Below are 19,953 nucleotides of genomic sequence, written 5' to 3'. Positions count from 1 at the left end.
GTTTTCACCCTTTAAGACCTTAGAAAGTTTGACAAACTTTGCATAGTTGCTGGAGGGGATACCAGAACTTTGCCCGCCTCACTTCTACCCTCTTGTAAACACATTATAATAACATAATTTGCAAGTATTAGTACTCTTTGGTATACAGGGTTTGCATAAGCAACTGCAAATTTTACAATCCATGAATATCTCAACTATGGATGCAAATTAAGTACTAGTTCTATGGTTAAAATCAATCTAGAAATATCTGCTGGTCCATGAAAACTATACAAAGAAAGGTTACCAATTGAGATGTTAACATGTATCTCCTTCTTTATCATTCCTCATCAGATTCTACATTATGGCATACAGTTGGGTTCAAGCCATGGTCTTCACCATCATTGAAATCAACAAACATCAGGCTTTACTTCCAAATATCACATTGGGATTCCAGATATTTGATTCATGTCTATCTGTACAAAGAAGTTTGCAGGGGACTGCTTGGCTGTTAACAGGTAGAGGAAAGCCCATCCTGAACTACCGGTGCCAGAAGGAGTCTGTAATGACTGCAGTCATTGGGGAATCTATCTCTACCTCCTCACTTTCAATGGCCAGATTTCTGGGACTCTATAGGATGCCACAGGTAATGGGTGAGGGGAAAGTACTTAGAGGCAATGATATGCAGTTCTTACTAGGATGTTTGTAAGGTTTCCCTAATCATTACTGTCTCAATTATTACTTGGCTGGAGATTCATTCATTTCACTTCCCAAACCCAAAGCCTCTACTCCAATCCCATTTCTCTGCAAATTATAAAATAATTCACATATCATATCCTCATTGATAGAATACAGACATACATAAACAAGAGCGTTGTAATCAAGGGTAATAATAGTAGTTATATTTTGGTATCTGCTTAGGATGACGTGTGTCCCACTTATTAGACTAGAGTTATTTAGCCCATCAAAACCTCTTAAACGAACATGTCAATGTGATGTTTTGTAAGAAATGTGTTATGAATATACATTCTTCCTGATCTGGATACTTTTCTTCTGGAAGATTATTTTCCCTAGTTGAATATTTGCTAAGCTCAATATCATCAATTCTTTGCACTCAATCCTCCATAAATGCCAATGCAGATGACAAATGGGTTTGACAAAAGATTTTGCATCAGATAATGTGCTAAAAAAATACAACATTCAGTTAAAAGAAATATTAAAATAGCCATTCAAAGTTGCTCTTTGTCTATGATGTCAGGTAAAGCCAGGTTTTCTTGAACATCTTGCTTTTTTTGCCTAAATCTGAGTTGCTTTTTCTTATCTCACAGGTCAGTTACTTTGCATCAATTCCACTGCTAAGTGACAAAGCTCAATTTCCATCTTTTTTACGGACATTCCCTAGTGACTACTTTCAGGCATATGGACTCACAGAGCTGGTGGTGAACTTTGGTTGGACCTGGGTGGGGCTTCTCTCTGGTGAGGATGACTATGGAACTCTGGGCTCGCAAGTTTTGAAAGAGAACCTCTTGGCATCTGGAATCTGCATAGCATTCCATGAGACTGTCCCCATCAGCCCTTCCGCCAATAGAAACACTGTGATCAGTGATGTAGTCAAGAGATCCTCAGTCAATGTCATCTTGGCCTTTTGTAATCATCTTTACCTGCTTCCAGTGCTCAAGTCGCTTGTCAGAGAAAACGTCGCTGAGAAGTTGTGGATTACTAGTGATGCATTGTTCACTACCACCATTACCGCCAGCGCTGAACTTGGCAACATCATGAGTGGCTCACTTGGTTTGACTGCAAAGGAGGGTAAAGTACCAGGGATGGAAGACTTCTTCCTCAAAGCTCATCCTTTCACATCACCCAGTGATGTATTTATTAAACTCTTCTGGGAGGATGCCTTCGGATGCCAATGGGAAACCAGTAATCTGACTTCAAGAGATAGCGGCATTAAAAGTACAGGCTGGTGCACTGGAGCAGAAAAACTGGAGCAAAAAAATGACTATGACCAAAGAATCACCTATAATATCTACAATGCTATCTATGCTGTGGCACATGCCTTACACAACATGCATTCCTGTGTGCCAAGACACGGGCCCTTCACTCATAATGAGTGTGCCAACCTCAGCAATTTCACACCATGGCAGGTATGTGAATAAGGATCCTTTACTCTGTAATTCCAAACTAAACTCAAAAACGTGTATGGTGCCTTGAGATTTGGCTCGAAGAGTTTTTGGTGGCAAATGTAATAGAAAGAGTAGTGTCTGGACAAACTTTATGATTGTGACTGATGAGAGCGAAGTTGGTTGGTGACCAATATGAATGTCGAAATATTTAACTTGGTAAGCTCTTTTCATTAATAGATTTGCACACCTATCTTCACCTTGGGATTGCGAGATAAAATTACATGTAGTTGTTGATGCACAGAAACAGAAGTAGCACAGATGGACACCATATATCACACCTGAGTGCAACATTCTCTAGTATGGTAGGTTTTCCCAGGTCAAAAGATTGAAATTAGTGGTGGAAAAGAGGCAGTGTTATGTTGTTTGGCCTGCAAACTGCATAGAAAACCAACAATGTAAGATTTGTATTGTTATTCACAGACCTGTTACATGGTCATCCACATGCCAGTACCAACGTAGGACCACATCACAATCTATCAAAAAAAGGTTTCATTGATGGGCTCAGTTGGAGGGGGTCTCTTATTGAACATTCATCAAAAATAGCAGATGCCCCTTACACCCTCCTCTATCTTTACAAGACCCATTTTTAAAATATGTTTAGAAGGAGTACCTGATGGGGGAGCTCCCATTGGCTTTGTCATTAGGACCCTAAGTATGAACAAAAATGGTGGTGATTGGAGGACAAATTAGGCTGACCATTATAATGCCATTTTCATTGGCTGCACGTTCACGACAATGCAGCAAGTAAATGTTTGTGTTCCTTCATGAAGCTGTGAAGATGTTACCTGATCTAGAGGGAGAAAAAATGGCAGCTTGTTAGAAAAACGCCTAATGCAGTTCTTGGGTTCCCAGGAACCAAATTCAGTCTACATCCACAAACAGTGAATCGGAGGAAGGTGAACAGATTCTTAGCTGTATAGTCAGAAGGGGCGGTGACACTGGATAGATACACAAAGGGACAGGGAGAGTTAAATGGCCTTTTGATATGTACAAAGACCAAATCGTGGGTGCAATTTGTGATTTCAACAAGGCAGAAATAGCAAATTGTGACCGTGATTTAGGAAATCACAAATAGGGATTACCTATTTGAGATTCCTAAAGCACATGTGTAAGGCATTTCCTAAATGCGAATTGGGCAATTAAGTAATTCTATTAACATTGACTCAAAGCCAATAGTAACCTTGTGCAAAATTTAAAAATGCATTTGAAAATACATTTGTTAATGTGATATGAAGTGCACATATGCCCCTAGAGCATTTGTACATTGAGATGTGCACTACAGGCCTCATTTATGAAAAGTGACGCATCGCTGTGTGAAAACAGCGCTGCGTCACTTTTCACTGCGCCCTCCTTGCGACACCAATGATGCGTCATATTTACAGTATGACGCATCATTGCGCAAGGAGTTACAGATACGTCAGTATTTCAGACGTATCTGTATGGCGCAAAAGTGACGCATTGCTGGAGTGCGTCACAAAAGTGACGCAACTCCAGCAATGTATCCTGCGTCAGTCTTACGCATGCTGTGAGGCAGGCGTAAGAAATTGACGCATTTGTGTCCTAGAAGTGGGGCAGTGAAATCTCATAGATTTCACTGCGTAACTTCTACGACCCTTTCTTGCGTCAATATGCCCCCCTTGCATACATTATACATGGCGCAGGTATAATGTGGCACAGTGGTTTACAAAGTGATGCATCTACCTAGATGCGTCACTTTGTAAATATGGCGCAACAAGGTGCATTTTTTATGCCCCTGGTGCGTCACTTTTTGTGACGCACCAGTGGCGTTAAAGTGACGACCAGCCTCATAAATGAGGTCTTACGAATATCAGGGTGCCTTCTTAAGGCCACAGGCACCTTGGGTTTGTATTTTCTAAATTGTAATTTCCTATTTTGATGGGAATGCAAGAGCATTTCCTTTTTGCGATTTCCTAATAGTGTTTCCAACGCTATAGGAATCCCTATCAGTAAATCGCAAATTTGGTACATATCATTTTACATTTACTAAATAGCGATATCTATGGAATCCTGACTTAGGAAATGCAAAATAAAATTTTTGTACATCTCTCCAATAATGTGAAGTCCTAGGGGAAGTACGTTAAAGAGGGAACTTTGGAATGGAGTAAGTTGTGGTGAGTCAGGAGTCCCTGAATCAGCAGCTAACAACCGCAAAAGCAAAATGTGACTCCCCTTGAACTGGCAGTTTGAAAAGATATTAGTTCTGCATATCCTGTGATGCAGCTGTTTAACTGCCATCCTTTAAATAAGGCTCTACATGTGTATGCATGTTGGAAGCAGTAAGGCAAAGCTCCAATATTCATTAGATGTAGGAAAGATGGTTTCTCAACAAATTAAAATACACCACTGGTGAAAATAAGAACAGCTGTTATACACATATTTACTTAATATTCCTATCCTGCCAGTTCCACTTGATAAATTACCATTTTAAACAACCTACTGGTCCCTTCCCAATCAGGCTTCAGAATCAACCACAGCAACGAGGCAGCTCTTATCACCTCAACAGATGACATCCGACCCATACACGACAGAGGAGAATCAGCCACCCTGATCGTCCTTGACCGCCCCGCAGCCTTCAACACTGTCCCCCACCACACTCTCATTGATCGCTTATGCCAGATTGTTGTGACAGATGACACAATCATTTTTATCATGGGATGCACCCACGAGTCTGCCTCCTTCCCTTCACATCGCAATCCAAGTGCACCATCTGTGGTGCTCCCCAAGGTTCATCTGTCAGCCCAACCCTCTACAACATCTATATGCGACAGCTATCATCAGGTCACATGACATCAACATCATCTCCAACGCTGATGACATGCAACTTGTGCTCTCATTGTCAGTGGACCCCAGCTCAACAAAGATCAACTTCCAAAAATGCATGAAGATGATCTCAGCCTGGATTTTTTTTTTATTTATAAAGTTTTATATAGCGCATACATGATCCCAAAGGATATCAGAGCGCTTCACAATTAAGAATGGTCAGGTAATCGTCAAATACAAATCAAAGACAAGAGTTACAGAGGTTACCACAAAGAAGTACAATAGTTGAAGAAACAAAACTAGCGGGAAATGGGAGGGGAAGACAAGATTAAGACAGGGGATAAAAAAAAATCAGTACAAAAGATGAAGGTATAAGACCAGTATCTTCAAGCAAATGAAAAGAGCCAAATTAGGGTAAGAACTTACACATAAGGAATCGTTTCACTTCCATTTTGAAGGCAACAATGGAGGTGATTCTGCAAATTTCAGGCGGGAGAGAGTTCCAGATCCGTGGAGCAGAGCCAGAGAAAGCTCTTTGACAAGTTCTCCTTTTGCGAAATATCTGTGGTTTAGGAAGGAAGGTGTTTGCACTTCTTGAGGGTCTACCACCTCCAGATAGTTCTAGCTTTTGGCATAGGTAATTGAGGGTTTTGAGATGGAGGGCCTTGTGAGTCAGGCAGGCAATCTTTAGCTGTATTCTTGCATCAAAAGGCAACAAGTTTAAAGATTTTAGAACTGGGGAAATGTGCACAGATCTTTTTATGCCTATGGTCAATCTGGCCACCACCTTCAATATAGCCTTAAGGGGTGCCAAGGTGATTTGCGGGAGGCCACATAGTGTAGCACTGCCATAGTCTATCCTTGGCAGAACCAGCGCTTGAACCACCTGCTTGAAGTCAGTTTGTGGGCGGAAAGTTTGAGATGCCTTAGTAGTCTCATCAGGTGATTCGCACCCTTACAAACATAACTAATGTGTAGGCCTGGGCAGTAAATTCCATTCCGTTTGTGGAATTTGGGTAATTTTGCGTTCCGCGGAGAATGTGAAATAGGCCGACATTTTTTGCTTGTTCGCGCTCTCAAAATGCGTGTTCGCAAGATATTTCCCCGCGAGCACGCAAGTAGCGATTGCAAACAGAAAAAAAGCATTGGGAACAAGCACTTCCACGTGTTCGCGGAATTTCTGTGTCTTCGCGTTGATTTTTTACCGTTTGCGTAACACAATTCTGCAAATTCCACCCACCCCTACTAATGTGGTTCTTCAAGTTTAAGTGTTTGTCCAAGGTGATTTCAAGTGATTTGGCTGTATCAATAATGACAGGGGGGCTGTTGAAGGCAGTGAGATGGTTCAACCAGAGGTCCACCTTAGGGGTATGATTCGGAGGAGAAATGATCAAAAATTCAGTTTTGGAAGTGTTGAGTAGGAGGTGGTTCTACTTTAGCCAGTTTTGAGTGTTCATGAGGGTAGTGTTGAGTGATGTGAGATTGTCAGGGGAGGAGATTTTCAGGTAAAGTTGTGTGTCGTCTACATACATGTAGAAGAGAATATTCATTAAGTTTAGTGCATTTGCAAGAGGTTCCAGGAATAGGTTGAATAGTATTTGCGGATATGGCGGACCCTTGATGGACACCCATGGATACAGGTGTGGGCTGGGATAGTGAGTGGTTCACCTTTATTCTTTGAGATCTGTGGTGGAGGAAGGCCGAGAACCATTGTAGCACCAGACCAGAGAAGCCCATCCTGTGTTCCAGAATTGATAATAGGTTGTCATGATTTACAGTGCCAGATTGGTGATTGTCTAGGAGTTGGAAGTTTTCAATGTGAGCACAAAGTTGGGATTGGACACATTATTCAAGCAATATGTGTTCCCTGTTGCCTCCCCTCATGTCTTGTTCAATGACCTCAATAACCAATAATCTGGGGAGTTTTTCATTTTGAAAGTGTATCTCTGCTAAGTGTTGTGCTACCAGGACCGGTGGTCATTGTGTCGCATTTCTCATGGGTGCTCCAATGCACGTTTCTTTGTTTAGTCCATTGAGCTCCCAATGTACAATTTTCCACAAGGGCAAATGAGGCAGTGGACATAGTACTGAGTGTTACATGTAAAGATCTTCTTAATTATATATTTCCTTGTATTGAGGATTTTGATGCAGTTGCAACTGAAACTACTACTGCATGCCTTACACTTCATGTTGCAGAAGAAGCCTCATCCGCTATGTCTTTCACTACTTTCAATATGCAGTGTGACCCAGTTATAACTGAGAATGTCCATAAAGGACGTACACTTTCTGAAAGTGATTTGTGGAGCATCATATATGTATTTGGCTGGTGTTCCATCTGCTTAGAGTATGTGCCAGTTCCTGTTGGAAAACCGCCTAAAGTTGAGTGGCTGATTGGAGTAAGTGGAAATAAATCTCACATAATTAAGTTCCCCATCCTTGGGATTCCTACTCGGGTGTAGCAGTTGTGTTCTGGGGCCAAATCAACCCTGGCACTGTCCTGAGCAAAAACTTTCTGGCTGTACCTCCTCTCCTTGAACCTTTGCCCCATGATAGCCTCTCTTTTCTCAAAGGATTCAGTGGTACTGCAATTGCATTTAGCACACATAAGTTCCCCATAAGGGATGCTATAAATCAGACTAGATGGATGAGCACTGGAGGGACTCAAAAGGCTGTTGCCAGCACTTTGTTTGTGAAAAAGCTTAGTGTTCAGTTTGCCATCCTAGATTGTAAGCTCAATGTCCAGGAATTACATTTTGGACCGAATGGTATGTCTGGTAAACCGAAGGTTGTACTCGTTGTTGAGATTGCCAATGAACTCACAGTCAAATTTCTCATCCCCTTTCCAGATGACAAATATGTCATCTCTAAATCCAGTCCAGAGTACCACCCGTTCAACAAAATTCCCAGGATTCAATCAGAGTTTCCATAGAAATAGTGAACTACAGAAATAGACCCGGAACAGAATTGTACAAAATTTGACAAAAAGTTAGAACTTTACTCAGCTAAGTATAATTTGTGTTATTTGGTGTAAAACCCATTCAGCTGTTTCTTGGATATTTGCATTAGAGGTCCTCAGAGTGGTCATGCGGGTTTAAAAAAAAAAGGTACATCAGACTGTTGGTCCCGCGGGAGTCCCAAAGAAGCTCAGCAATATCATACATTCAGAAGACAGTGTTCTCTGATTGGCTGAGGGAGCTTTTTTACCTGTTGGTCTTTTCAGTACTGCCCCAAGCACTTGTGGGGGGGACCCACAGTGACCCTTCAGGGGCTAAAAGTGAAAAACAATTGGACAGATGGTACTACTGTACTGAGTGCTGCACTCATGTTCAGTATTGAGTCCCTGCTCAAAGTACACCCCAATGGTTTTACTGTACTGTGCAAGCTTCATCAGGTCTAGCTTGTGTGTTACCCCTGTACCATTGGGGTGAATCTTCCTCTTTGATACAGGGGTAACACAAAAGAATAAAAAGAAAACTAAATACCTGTTGGGAAATGAGTTATGTTTGGCTGTTGGGCCCTACAACTGGCCCTTTGCTGTGCATGGCCTCTAGTTGTGTGAAGTGGGGGTTAGAAACCAATGGAGGGTTGGAAATAGGCCTGGCTTCTGAACAGGCCCTACGAATCCCGCCCCTCTCTGTGCAGGGCCTGTGACAGTGCACAACAGGTGGTTGGCAGCCCAGGGGGGGGGGTAGATAGCAGGTACTGGTCTCTGGCCAGGCTCGGTGGAGAAGCCCCCGCTGCGCATGGCCACACATTGTGTGTAGCAAGTGGGTGACCACCAAAAGGGGGTTAAGTGCAGGGCCTGGTTAACTACCTGGCCTGTGATTTGCTCCATGCTGCGCACAGCCAAATGCCATGCACAACAGAGGGCTGGTTCTCTGCTGGCTTTTGGGCACATGACCTGGCTTCCTCTCTCTCTCTTCCTCTAGGTTCACCAGAGGTTCCACATATAAGTGACCATTATGAAGTAACCCTCACTTTTTCCTAAAGTCACTCTACCTCATTCCATTGTTTTGTGTCAAGACTTATTGTTAACTCATATTTCCCTCCACTCTCAAGGTCCATTGCGCCAAGTCCCTGTCGGTATGAGGTCCTAGAATTGATAATAATTGAAATGAGTCGACATTTCACTTCAAGGGATAATGATCTGCAAAATGATTTAAATTAATTATATTTGTTACCCTTCAAAACAACGAAATACATGGAGACAGGGTATAAGAACTCATTTTGTCCATATCTTTGAAATAAGGCATTCACAGTGAGATGTAGAGACTCCAAACCCCCCCACTCGTGCCTTCCCAATGGCTAAACGTAATAAGTAATAATATGTTCCAGTGACAGATAATGATGCGTGCATTTAACAAATGAACTTGAATACATATTTCATGAATATTCTCTGTCTATTTCTACTCATTTTACAATCACTGTTGGAGGCTCTATATAGTCTCTTTTTTCTTTAAGGATTTGGAGTATTGAAATATGCACTCTCTTTTAATCCTTTCTCCCAAAGCTAAAGAAAAATACATTTATGTATTTATACACAGAGAAGAAAAATATATTGTGATTTCTGCATGTGATGCAATAGATTTGTGTGTGTTTTTCAATAAACAGTGATTCTAAAACACAGCAGAAAAGGAACTTTTGTATTGTTTATTGATCTTACAGTCAACCCTCTTTTTTGTTTAACAAGAAACCAACGCCACTGCTAACTTAACTCCAGAAGCAGGTTTTTCCTCATGAGGGTATTGGTTCAGGCTGACAAACAGAATGAAAAGGATCATTCAGTGATCCTCAGAGGCAATTTCCACAGGGAGACACATCCTTTCCTTTCTCAACACCTTCTTAAGTCATGTCGGAAAAAGATTTCTCATACTGCACAGAAGTCCATATTAGAAAAACGTCTTGCAACTCTTTCTCCCTGTCTGTGCAAAACCTTCAGTCACATCTAGAAAACAAATTAGCCAGACAAACTACTGAGACTTAGAAAGAAATGTATGCACAGAACTCCATGCTAATATCCTCATTGAACAGATGGGCACTGTACCATTTGGTCTACAAGTTAAAAACATCCCAGTCATTTTTACCAAAGACTTGGTTTATAGGGAAAATAAGACTTTAATTGCATTGGCACAAAATGCAGTAGTGACTGACTGATTCTCCACATAGAAACTGCCCAGAATAGTTGTAAGTTAGGACTTTTGGAAATTCAGAAACTAAAGGTGATAAAAAACAGTGAGTTTTTAGCAGAGAGTAAGGAACTTCCAGCAAAAATAGAAAACTACTTGAATAATTTAGAGAATTTACACTAGATTCACAGCTTATCAATATTGGGAAGGACAAGAAATACTTAAAACTTGAAGTTGTTTATCCCCATTTACAAGAATATGTTTACTTAAGAACCATAGTCACTGACAGGTTTCAGAGGTTGTTCGCGAAAGCAATTCATCACATTCTCGAAAATATCTTCATCAGTTTCCACGAACTATCAAGACCCATGAGAAGGGTTATACGGTAATGAACATACAAGATGTATTGTTCTGCAAATTTGGGAAATTAGAGCTTGGTGTTGGTTTCCCACGGAATAGGACAGAGTCTGGATCAAATGATATAATATTTGGTCTCAACTGTTGAATAATTAGCAATAATACCCAAGAGGCTTTCCTTTGTCCCATCAGGACCAAGTCACTTTGTGCAACTGAAAATGAAAGCTATCCATTTTTTCTGTTGAATTAGGCTTCAACTTTATTGTCAGGAAAATGATCCCCACATGTAAGAAGAAGTAACTGACTTGCCCTGGAGGTCTGCCTCTGTACCTCACATATTTGGAAATACCAGAATATCTTATCATGTTTGTATGACAGTTTTATCAGCTAATAACTAAATGGGGACAATATCAAAGTATTACAAACCAAAGCTCTCAAAACTACAAGCACATGCCCTTTTCAAACCAAAAGACAACAGAAGGTTAGTCATAAATCCTGCAGATAAAGAGGGAACCATAGTTATAAAGAATAAATACTAAGACATAGCTGAAGGATTCCATGAGTTTCTGAGCCAAATCACTACAGAAATGGAAGGACAAATGGTTGGATAGGCAAACAAGAATTTGAATTCTACCTTAACAAAACACCCAGAACTCTTGTCTTATGTCTGCTTACAAAAAGTATATAAAGAGTCAAAAACTCCACTGGTAAGACCAATCATCTTTGAAAGTGATCCTGTCATGGAATCATTGTCCAAATAGTTTGATCTCTTCCTCAAAACAGTCCCAAGAACTACTAAATCATATATTCAGGACACAACTAACTTCATTAATCATATTGACACGTTCTGTTCATACTCAATATATTTATTCCCCAGAAAGAAGGACTAGAGATTGTTAAACATTACCTCCACAAAAGAGAAAGACCACATCACATACCAACATTATTTATGCTAAAGTTGACAAAATCTGAGGAACATTACATCTATCATAACAACTCATTTGCAGAGATGATAACCACGTAGGATCTTTACATTACCATCATCTTCTGGTATTGTACTGGGAACTCCTACAAACTCACACAGTTGTTAAACGATAGATCACCAGACATCAGATTCAACCTGACCAATAAAAACACAAAGATAGATTTTTTGGATGTTACAATATTAATAGGAGATGGACATCTAGAACATCACCACACACAACGACAACTGATGGGAACAGTCGTCTTCGATTTGACAGCTTCCTAGTACGAAGCTTGAGGTATAACTTAATTTACAGACAGTCTCTACTGGAAAACAGCAAACCATGGAATATGTCACAACCTTCAGCCCCTTAACACATCAATGACCAATCAGAATTGGCATATTCCATGAACTGTGAAAATTCTGATTAGCAAACCCATCTTAGCCCTAAAAAAAGAAGAAAAATATCCAAAATCATGCACTGCGAGCACACACCAAACCTACATCATAGATTTAATGCGCTATTTGAGATATGTAACGCATGGAACTGTTTCAAGGACATAACAAAAGAGGAGAATGCTCAGTCTGTCTGCAGATCACAGAAGTCACAATGTTTTTTTAAAAACTAAGGGCCCATTTACGATGGCCGCCACCGTAACGGACAACAGGACAGACCGCCAGAGGTGCGGCCGTCCCACGAGGCAAATTAGGATGCGCCGACCACACTGTTGAGCGAATTCTTGCCTTTAACATTGCGGTGGGCGGTGCTGTAAACAGCACCCGCCTCAATGTTAAAGGTGCATGTTGTGCATTGCAATGCACAACGTGACAGGCACGGCGCAGTGCCTGTCACCTTGTGTATGGCAATGAAGTGGGGTGCCATAGGTACCCCCCAGTGCAGCCACCACACCCCACTTCTCCCGGTGGCCCCCAACGGGCCCCAAAGTCATTCCCCAAATGCCTTTCCATGGCTGAGTCTCTGCCATGGAAAGGCATGCCCACCGCACTCATCATAATATGGATGGCAGTGGCTGCAAGGCACCGCCACCATATTTTGGTCCTGTTCTGCCCGGCAGGCAATCGTGACGATACATCATATTCCACTTAGGGCTCTCCAGCCAGGATGAATACAAATCTCTCTTCATTAAATTTGAATCAGACACCTTTATGCAAGTAGTGCAACTTCAGTTTATGTTAATAATTGTGCTCAATTATACTTGAATGACTATATGCATCAGTCTGCAACCCCAGACAAATTCAGCACATAACATAGAGCAAATTCCACTTAGGAATTTTCAAATTAGTTGAAAAATTACCCTATCCATCATTCTCTGAATTAGGATAACATATATTATGACATCACTCAGCCCCCTCGCTACAAATAGTGACTCACCGGATCAAACCATGAGGCAGGGGACGCATAGAATACAATAATTAACTAAGAGCACGTGTTCCTCAAGGGCCCATTTGACCCCTGGAGGCAGCAAAGGGAGAAAAAATAGAAAAAATAATTAAATAAAAGCTGGTAAGACAGAGGCAGGGCTGGGAGACAGACAAATGTTTACAAATGTGGATATTATTATTAATGTTGAATAAATAATCACAAATGTCCCTACAAGGCCAATAGCACCCCTGTGAAAGGCAGGCAAAATTGAATATATTGAGTAAATAGTAGCTGGTGTCCCTCAAGGGTAGACAACACTCAAATGGGAAGAAGGCACCAATCTAATAAATTAACTGATTAATAAGTGGCGTTACTCCAGATCATATGAGCCCCCATAACAGGTAGTCAAAAATCAGATAAATTAATTGAATAACAGCTGTTGTCTCTCCAGGGCCCATGGGACCCCCTAAGTAGGCCTGGGTGGAACTCGTGGAGTTATACTCTGTGGAAATCTACAGTTACAAAAACGCTCTGCCACAATCCACGGAGTTCCACAAATGTCCAGAAATATGCATGCTGTGCTGCTCGTGCTGTGATTTGTTTAATAACAGCTGTTGTCGCTCCAAGGCTCATGGGAGCGCTACGTAGGCCTGGAGTGGAGCTCGCAGAGAATTACTCCATGAATTTCTGTGGAATTACAAAAAACCTTGCAAGATTCTGCAGAATTCTGCAAACAGGCAGAAATAGGCACGTTGTGTTGCTTGTTCTATGACTTTGCGTGAACAGCACCTCGCGGCGTGCCAGAAGCCACATCTTCTCTAGTTGTTTTTTCTGCCACTGAAATAGATTTTCTACTTGAGCAGGGGTTTTCTGACCATGAACGTTTGCACCCTCCAGCGATTGCCCAAGTTGGAGAAATCTTAATTAGTGACACCGTAAATCGTGCTACGGGACACTAAATCTCGTTCGCTCTCAGCATCTTACCGTAGGCACGCCACGTATAAGAAAAAAATCTGCTCCCTGGTGGTTGGTGGAATTTGACCAGTACTCCTCAATACAAGCGTAACATATGTGGCCAAAAATGCAAAGAAACAGAATATATCGCCCACCCCTATCCCTAAGGAAGACAGGAATAAATCAAATACATTAAATAATAACTGGTTATCCATCAGGGCCAAAAGGATACCTGTGGGAGGCAGATAGAAATCAAATACATTATTTAAATAATAGCTAGTGTCCATCTAAGGCTAATGGGTCCTCTTAGGAGGCAGGAAAAATTCCAAATAATGAATTAAATAATAGCTGCTGTTTTTCTAGGACAAATTGCACCCGAGTGGGAGACAGGGAGAGGCAGGCAAAAAATAAATTACATTGAATACATTCATTGAATAACAGCTGGTGTCGCTTTAGGGCCAAGACGCGGGCTGTGGGAGGTAGGGGGAGGTAAGCAAACATCGAATAAATTAGGTAAATAACAGCTGTTGTCCTTTCATGGTTGACGTGGCCCCTCTGGGAGAAAGGTAAAAATCCCTTACAGATTTCAAATTCTTCATTTAGACAATCAGCTCCATTAAAGTTCCAGAAAAAGTAAAAAATAGAAACACAACATTGCATTACATAAATGTATCCATATTATGTTGAAAAGTGATTGGAAAAGAGCAGCATCTCAGTCATACAAATTCTATGAATTCATATTACACACATTTTTGATAAGAAATATATAGTATTTAAAATGTATCTTTTTGATGACATATAAGATAGGAATTTTTCACCCTAAATGGTCAATTATGGCATCTTTTATGGGCTGCATACCATGATACTATTTCCTGGTGCATCCACATGATTTAGACTAATCATTAACAGCCCAGATTAGAAATCTTTAGCAGGCAGAACTTCTAAGAGGGCCAATTGTTTCTATTGTTTCTACGTGTTTTTATATTAACTGTATAGCAAGTGAGAACCTGTGATCTGAGTAAAGCAAGTAATCTACAGCAAACTTCAAGACTACATAATTTGTACCTTTGTCTTTAAAAACTCACAATCGGGTGCTGTGGCATTTACAACAGTGGATTTCTTCCTTAATAATTTATCTACTATATCCAGAAATGTTAGAAGTCTGGAAATTGCCTGTGGCTCAAAGTTGTTCAGGAGATAAATAACAGCTGCTAGAATTTTGTGTGTCTCTTCTTTAATCAAAAGATACCGGAGAAGTCTTATGCGTTCTTCTAGGACAGTGGGGCAGATGCAGAGCAAGTGTGTTAAAGATACCTGGAGTTAGGCAACTAAGTGGTATGTGTTGGTATGAGGTTGACATGTCATGGGGGATGTAAATCTAATGATGAAAAACAACCCATCCAGATTTGGCAAAATTTCACTTTTTAATACAACCAAAACAGCCTGTGGCATATTTTTGAACCCCTCTTCTGTCATAGCCAGTAAGAAGTAAGGCAGCAAGTACTCTTTCGATAAAAGCCCGGTGGTCTGAAGCAAACAATTCCATTGTAACCTTTCTATTCCAGCTGCTTTGAACTGTGGATGCAGTAGTTTTAAGTTCTAGCTGTTATTTACTTGGTGGAGTTCAGATCTGGATACCATGATCGCTCAGACCTGCCTTTCATCTATTTTCCCCTGGCTTGCACATGCCCAACTTAAGAGCAATGAGGAAAAGTCGGAGGTTCTCCTGTATGGCCAGTTCCCCCCCGCCTTCAGAGAATCGCTGTGGCCTCCCAATGTTCCTTGCCTCAACTCCGTGGGAGATCCGGCGAAGAACTTGGGGGTATGCATTGGGGAAGATCTACAGTTTGAAGAACACATTAAAAAACTTACAAGAGTCTGCTTCGGTACCCTCAAGGCCGTACGAAGGTTCTTTCCCCTGCTTCTGAGGAAGGCTAAAGAAATGGTAGTTCGTGCCCTCATCCTCTACCACCTCAATTATTCCAATGCTCTGTTCATTGCATTCCGGGCTATCTGCTTAGGAAACCCCAGATCATACAGAATGCAGTGGGAGGAGTCCTGTGCAACATCTCTCGGAGATCTAGTGTCTGGCAACATTTGTGTGATCTGCATTGGCCACTGGTTGCCCAGTGGGTGCAATTTAAGGCCTTCATTCTATCTCACAGGACCATTCATAGTCAAGGGCCAGCGGTATCTTAGGAGACGTTTTGTTCTGTATACGCCGAACCGCCGTTTACGATCTGCCACCCAGTGCTGGCTAGTCATCCCATGGTTTCGTAGGGCGCGTCTGGGCGGCCAGCCCCTCTCTGTTAAAGCAGCAGCTGCCTGGAATGCCCTACCCGTGGAGTTACAACATACACAGGACATCTGTCTTTTTAAAAAAACTTTAAAAACCTATCTGTTTAAAATGGTTATTTAATTTTGCTGCCCGTTCCCCCACAGCCCACGCACGCGCCAGGACACTGAGCGCGATACAAATCCCTATATAACATAACATACCAAATTCAGGTGGGTGGTGATTACCCAAATATGCCTCCATAGGTGAGGCAGACAGAAGAGAAAAGATGACTTTAGGGTGGGGTCCATGGGCGTGGCCATGCCTGTACCCCAAAAGGGCTTAATATTCTTTCTGCCTCCCCTGGGAGGCAAATTGGGTAATTACACCATTCTGCCCCTCCCAGGGCAGCAGCAACCCCACAAGACACCAGGGACTGCATTTATGCAGTATTTTAATTTGGAGGAGATCAGCCCCCCTTGGGCAAATGCCTGTGCTCTCCCACTCTGGGGCTCAATAAACATTCTGCCCCCAGCATGTGGGTAATGATATTAGGCCCTAATCTGACTTCAAAGCACCAAGGAATTCAAAAGCATGCAAAAAGAAACAAAGGGATGGGGATGCCCACCATTGTATTGAAGCAAATAGAAGGGGCAATAGTGTTGTTCTGCCTCCCTGGAGGCAGATAGGAATTTTATCAGATTTGAGGAGGTTGCCCCAAATCTATTGCCCGGTAGAAAAGAAAGCCTCAGAGGCACCAGGGATTTCACATTTGGGGCATATGAAAGGGGCGCAGGTGTGCTTTCCGGCATTGGCCACCCCCACCCCAAAAGGTACAATCCAGTCTTCCTGCTGTCCCCAGGGAAAGACAGGATTTCCCCCCTACTTCCTCGTGTTATTGGCAGAAATCCCAATGGACCCCAGGGATTTCAAAATGGCCCCAAAACAAACAAAAGTGGAGGAAGCCATACCCTTACCGCAGAAGGGGCAATAGAGTGTGTATTTTCCCTGGAAGTAGGTAGGACATTTGTCAGAATTGGACAGGATGACTCAAAGTTGCCCCCCTGTGGGGTAGGCATCCACTAAACTCCAGAGACTTTGCATTTGGGGCAAAAGAAAGTTGCACAGGTGTTTCACTCTGGCATTAGCCATTCCCCTAGCACAAACGAGTCCTCCCCCCTGGGCGGGCAGGTGGTTTGCTTCCAATTTGCCCCTCTGCAGGGTGCAGAAAGTCCACTAGACTCCAGGGAACTCTAAATAGTTCTATAGCAAATGAGAGGAGGGGACAGCTTACCTTTGCATCCAGCCATCACCCTGCCCCAGAAAGGGCAATTGCGTAATTCTGCCTCCCTGGGGGCAGACAGGAGGCATGTCCGAATTGAGGAAGTTGCCCCAAATATGTACCCGGGGGGAATATTAAGTCCACTGAACACTAGGGGGCAGATTTATGTTGGTCATGTGCCACGTTTGCGTCACACAACTGCGGCGTAAAGGTGGCGCATCCCTATGACCCATTTACAACGTGACGCATCTAGGCAGATGCGTCACGTTGTAAAGCCCTGCGCCATATGTGGGCGTTCCAGCGCAGGGTGGGCGTTCCGGGGCAGGTGCGCCTCGCAAAAGTGGCTGAGTGAAATCTATAAGATTTCACTCAGTCACTTTCAGGCCAATGCTGTGTCAAAACCCTGCGCCTGCTTGAAGCAGGCGTAAGGCTTGACGCAGCATTGGACAGATAGGGCACCCCCGAGCCTTGCTAGAGCTGCATCGCGCTTGCGACGCAACTCCAGCAATGCGCCACCTTTACGGCACAGATGCATCACGCATCTGTGCCGTTTTTGCCCCATGGTGCGCCGCATTGTAAATGCGGCGCACCATGGGTGGCGGAGCTGCAGCGCAAAATAACTGGCGCATCCCTGGGAATGCGCCAGTCATCAAAAATCTGCCCCTAGGATTTTGCATTTGGGGCAGAAGAAAGGGGAACAGGTGTTGCACTCTGGCATTAGGCCATACTCCCACTCAAGAGGGGACAAACAAGCATGTTTCCTCCCTGAAGGCAGAGAGGCCCGTACTGACATCAGGCCCAGCCTCATCCCTAAAGCCTCAATTTTCTTTCTGCTCTCCTGCGGACTATAACCTCCTATCCCACAGGCAACCAAGAGGTCTAAATCCCAATATCATTTCACCTACCATGGTGAACAGCTACACTTTTTTTGTGGTTGGTATGCTGCCAGCTGGAGAAAACTTCCATGCCCACACTTTTCAGGTGTGCTTTGTGTGCATCTCATGATATTTTCTTACCCACAATTCTCTGCTGTTCTCAAACTCTCTAAAATCATGCATTTTCCTTGCTTTTTTGTGATGTTAAGTTCGGGATAAACCGGGATCCACAAACTTCTTACTGCCCAGCATTCCCCTACTTGTTCCAATAAAAACATGACCTTTCTTGTATGGGTAGGCCTAGTGTCCACAACAGTAAAGGTCCCAAAACATAATGTGGAGACATCAACATTTCCTGTCAGAAAACTACTTTGATTTGGCAATGGGGGTAGCTTCTTTAACTGGGCCCGGCATCATCCACCACCTTCCGAAACCTACTAAACCCACACATTTCTGAAGACTTGACACCTTGAGGAGTCTGCAACAGGAAAGCAGCAAACCAGGGTCAAAAGAAATTCCACAGTTGAACGCTTAAGTGGGGCATTGTTTTTATCGGGATAAGTAGGGAAATCTGTGTTGTGGGAATTGTGTGGATTCCTTCTACTTCCAGATATTATTTGCCAAAGCTTGAGCTTTGCAGTGCATTGTAGGTAAGAAAACCTTGTGGGATTCAAATAAGACAAACAACCATCGAAACCCATGGGTGTCTAGTTTTCATAAATGTCTGTGGGTGGTAGGTATCCACATGGACGCCCCAATACAACCCCAAATACCCCATCACTGATCTCCCCACATAGCGCTTTATGGTCTTTTGTGTGGTTGTCTCTTGGCCCACTCATATAAGTGGGTAACAGTTGATATTGGGATATGTGTGGGAACTCTCAGTGGTAGTAAATGTGTGGATTCCCACACATTCCGGAACTTTCATGCAAGGAAATATGAGCAAAATTTTTTTTTTTAATCAAGTTGAGGTTTGCAAAGGCTTCTGGGTAAGAAACCCTCAGGAAAACCATATCAAGATGGATACCGCTAGGTGTTTAGTTTTAAATAATGTACAGGTTTGCATGGTTTCTCTTGGTTTCAGCTGATCTAGGGACCAAAATCCACTATTAACCATGTTGCAAAAAAGGGTCAGTTTTCATCAGAAAAAGGTGATGTGTTTGTGTTGCTTTTTAGGCTCTTTTTCTGTTGGGACACTAGACCTACCCATACAAGTGCAGTACAATTTTTATCAAGAAACTTGAAGGAATGCTGGGTGGTAGGAAATGTGTGGCTCCCAGCAGATTCCTGAAGTTTTTCTCACAGAAATGTGAGGAAAATTAGTTGTTTCAGTAAAGTTTAAGGTTTGCAAGTGTGTCTATATAAGAAACCTCGGGAGAGCCACACAAGTCACCACCCCCCCCCCCCTGGATTTCCCTAGCTGCCTAGATTCCAAAAATGGAAAGGTGTTCTAATTTTCCCTAGGTGCTTAATGAAGTGGACCCAAAATCCATCCCTGCTGCAAAGAAAGTGTCAAGTTTCAGTGGAAATGTGTGATGTGCCTATGTTGCATTTTGGCTTATTTCCTGTTGCAGGCACTAGCATTTTGGCCTGTTTTTTCGTCGCAGGCACTCATAACTAGTGAGGTACCATTGTTAATTAGAGACTTGGGGGAATCCTGGGTGGAAGGAAATGTGTGGCTCTCTGTGGATTTCAGTAGTTTTCCGCACAGAAATGTAAGGAAAATGTTTTTAAGTCAAAGTTTAAGGTTTGCAAGGGTGTCTAAGTAAGAAAACCTCTGGTGAACTTCACAA

General features: G+C 42.5%; 1 protein-coding gene across 1 annotated transcript in view; it reads left to right on the top strand.

Annotated features, from left to right (window-relative positions):
* The first annotated feature begins 364 nt into the window (after positions 1 to 364).
* LOC144797955 (vomeronasal type-2 receptor 26-like) overlaps positions 365 to 19,953 on the top strand; it is a 39,886-nt gene continuing 20,297 nt past the window's right edge. Inside the window, exons 1-2 of the mRNA XM_078668760.1 lie at positions 365 to 622; positions 1,305 to 1,393. Coding sequence (XP_078524886.1) covers positions 365 to 622; positions 1,305 to 1,393 — 347 coding nt within the window. The remainder of the gene's footprint in view (positions 623 to 1,304; positions 1,394 to 19,953) is intronic.

The sequence above is a fragment of the Lissotriton helveticus genome, chromosome 12 (assembly GCF_964261635.1).
Source record: "Lissotriton helveticus chromosome 12, aLisHel1.1, whole genome shotgun sequence".
Lineage (NCBI taxonomy): Eukaryota > Metazoa > Chordata > Amphibia > Caudata > Salamandridae > Lissotriton > Lissotriton helveticus.
Note: the sequence above shows the minus strand (reverse complement) of the source record. Positions and strands in the feature narration are given on the sequence as shown.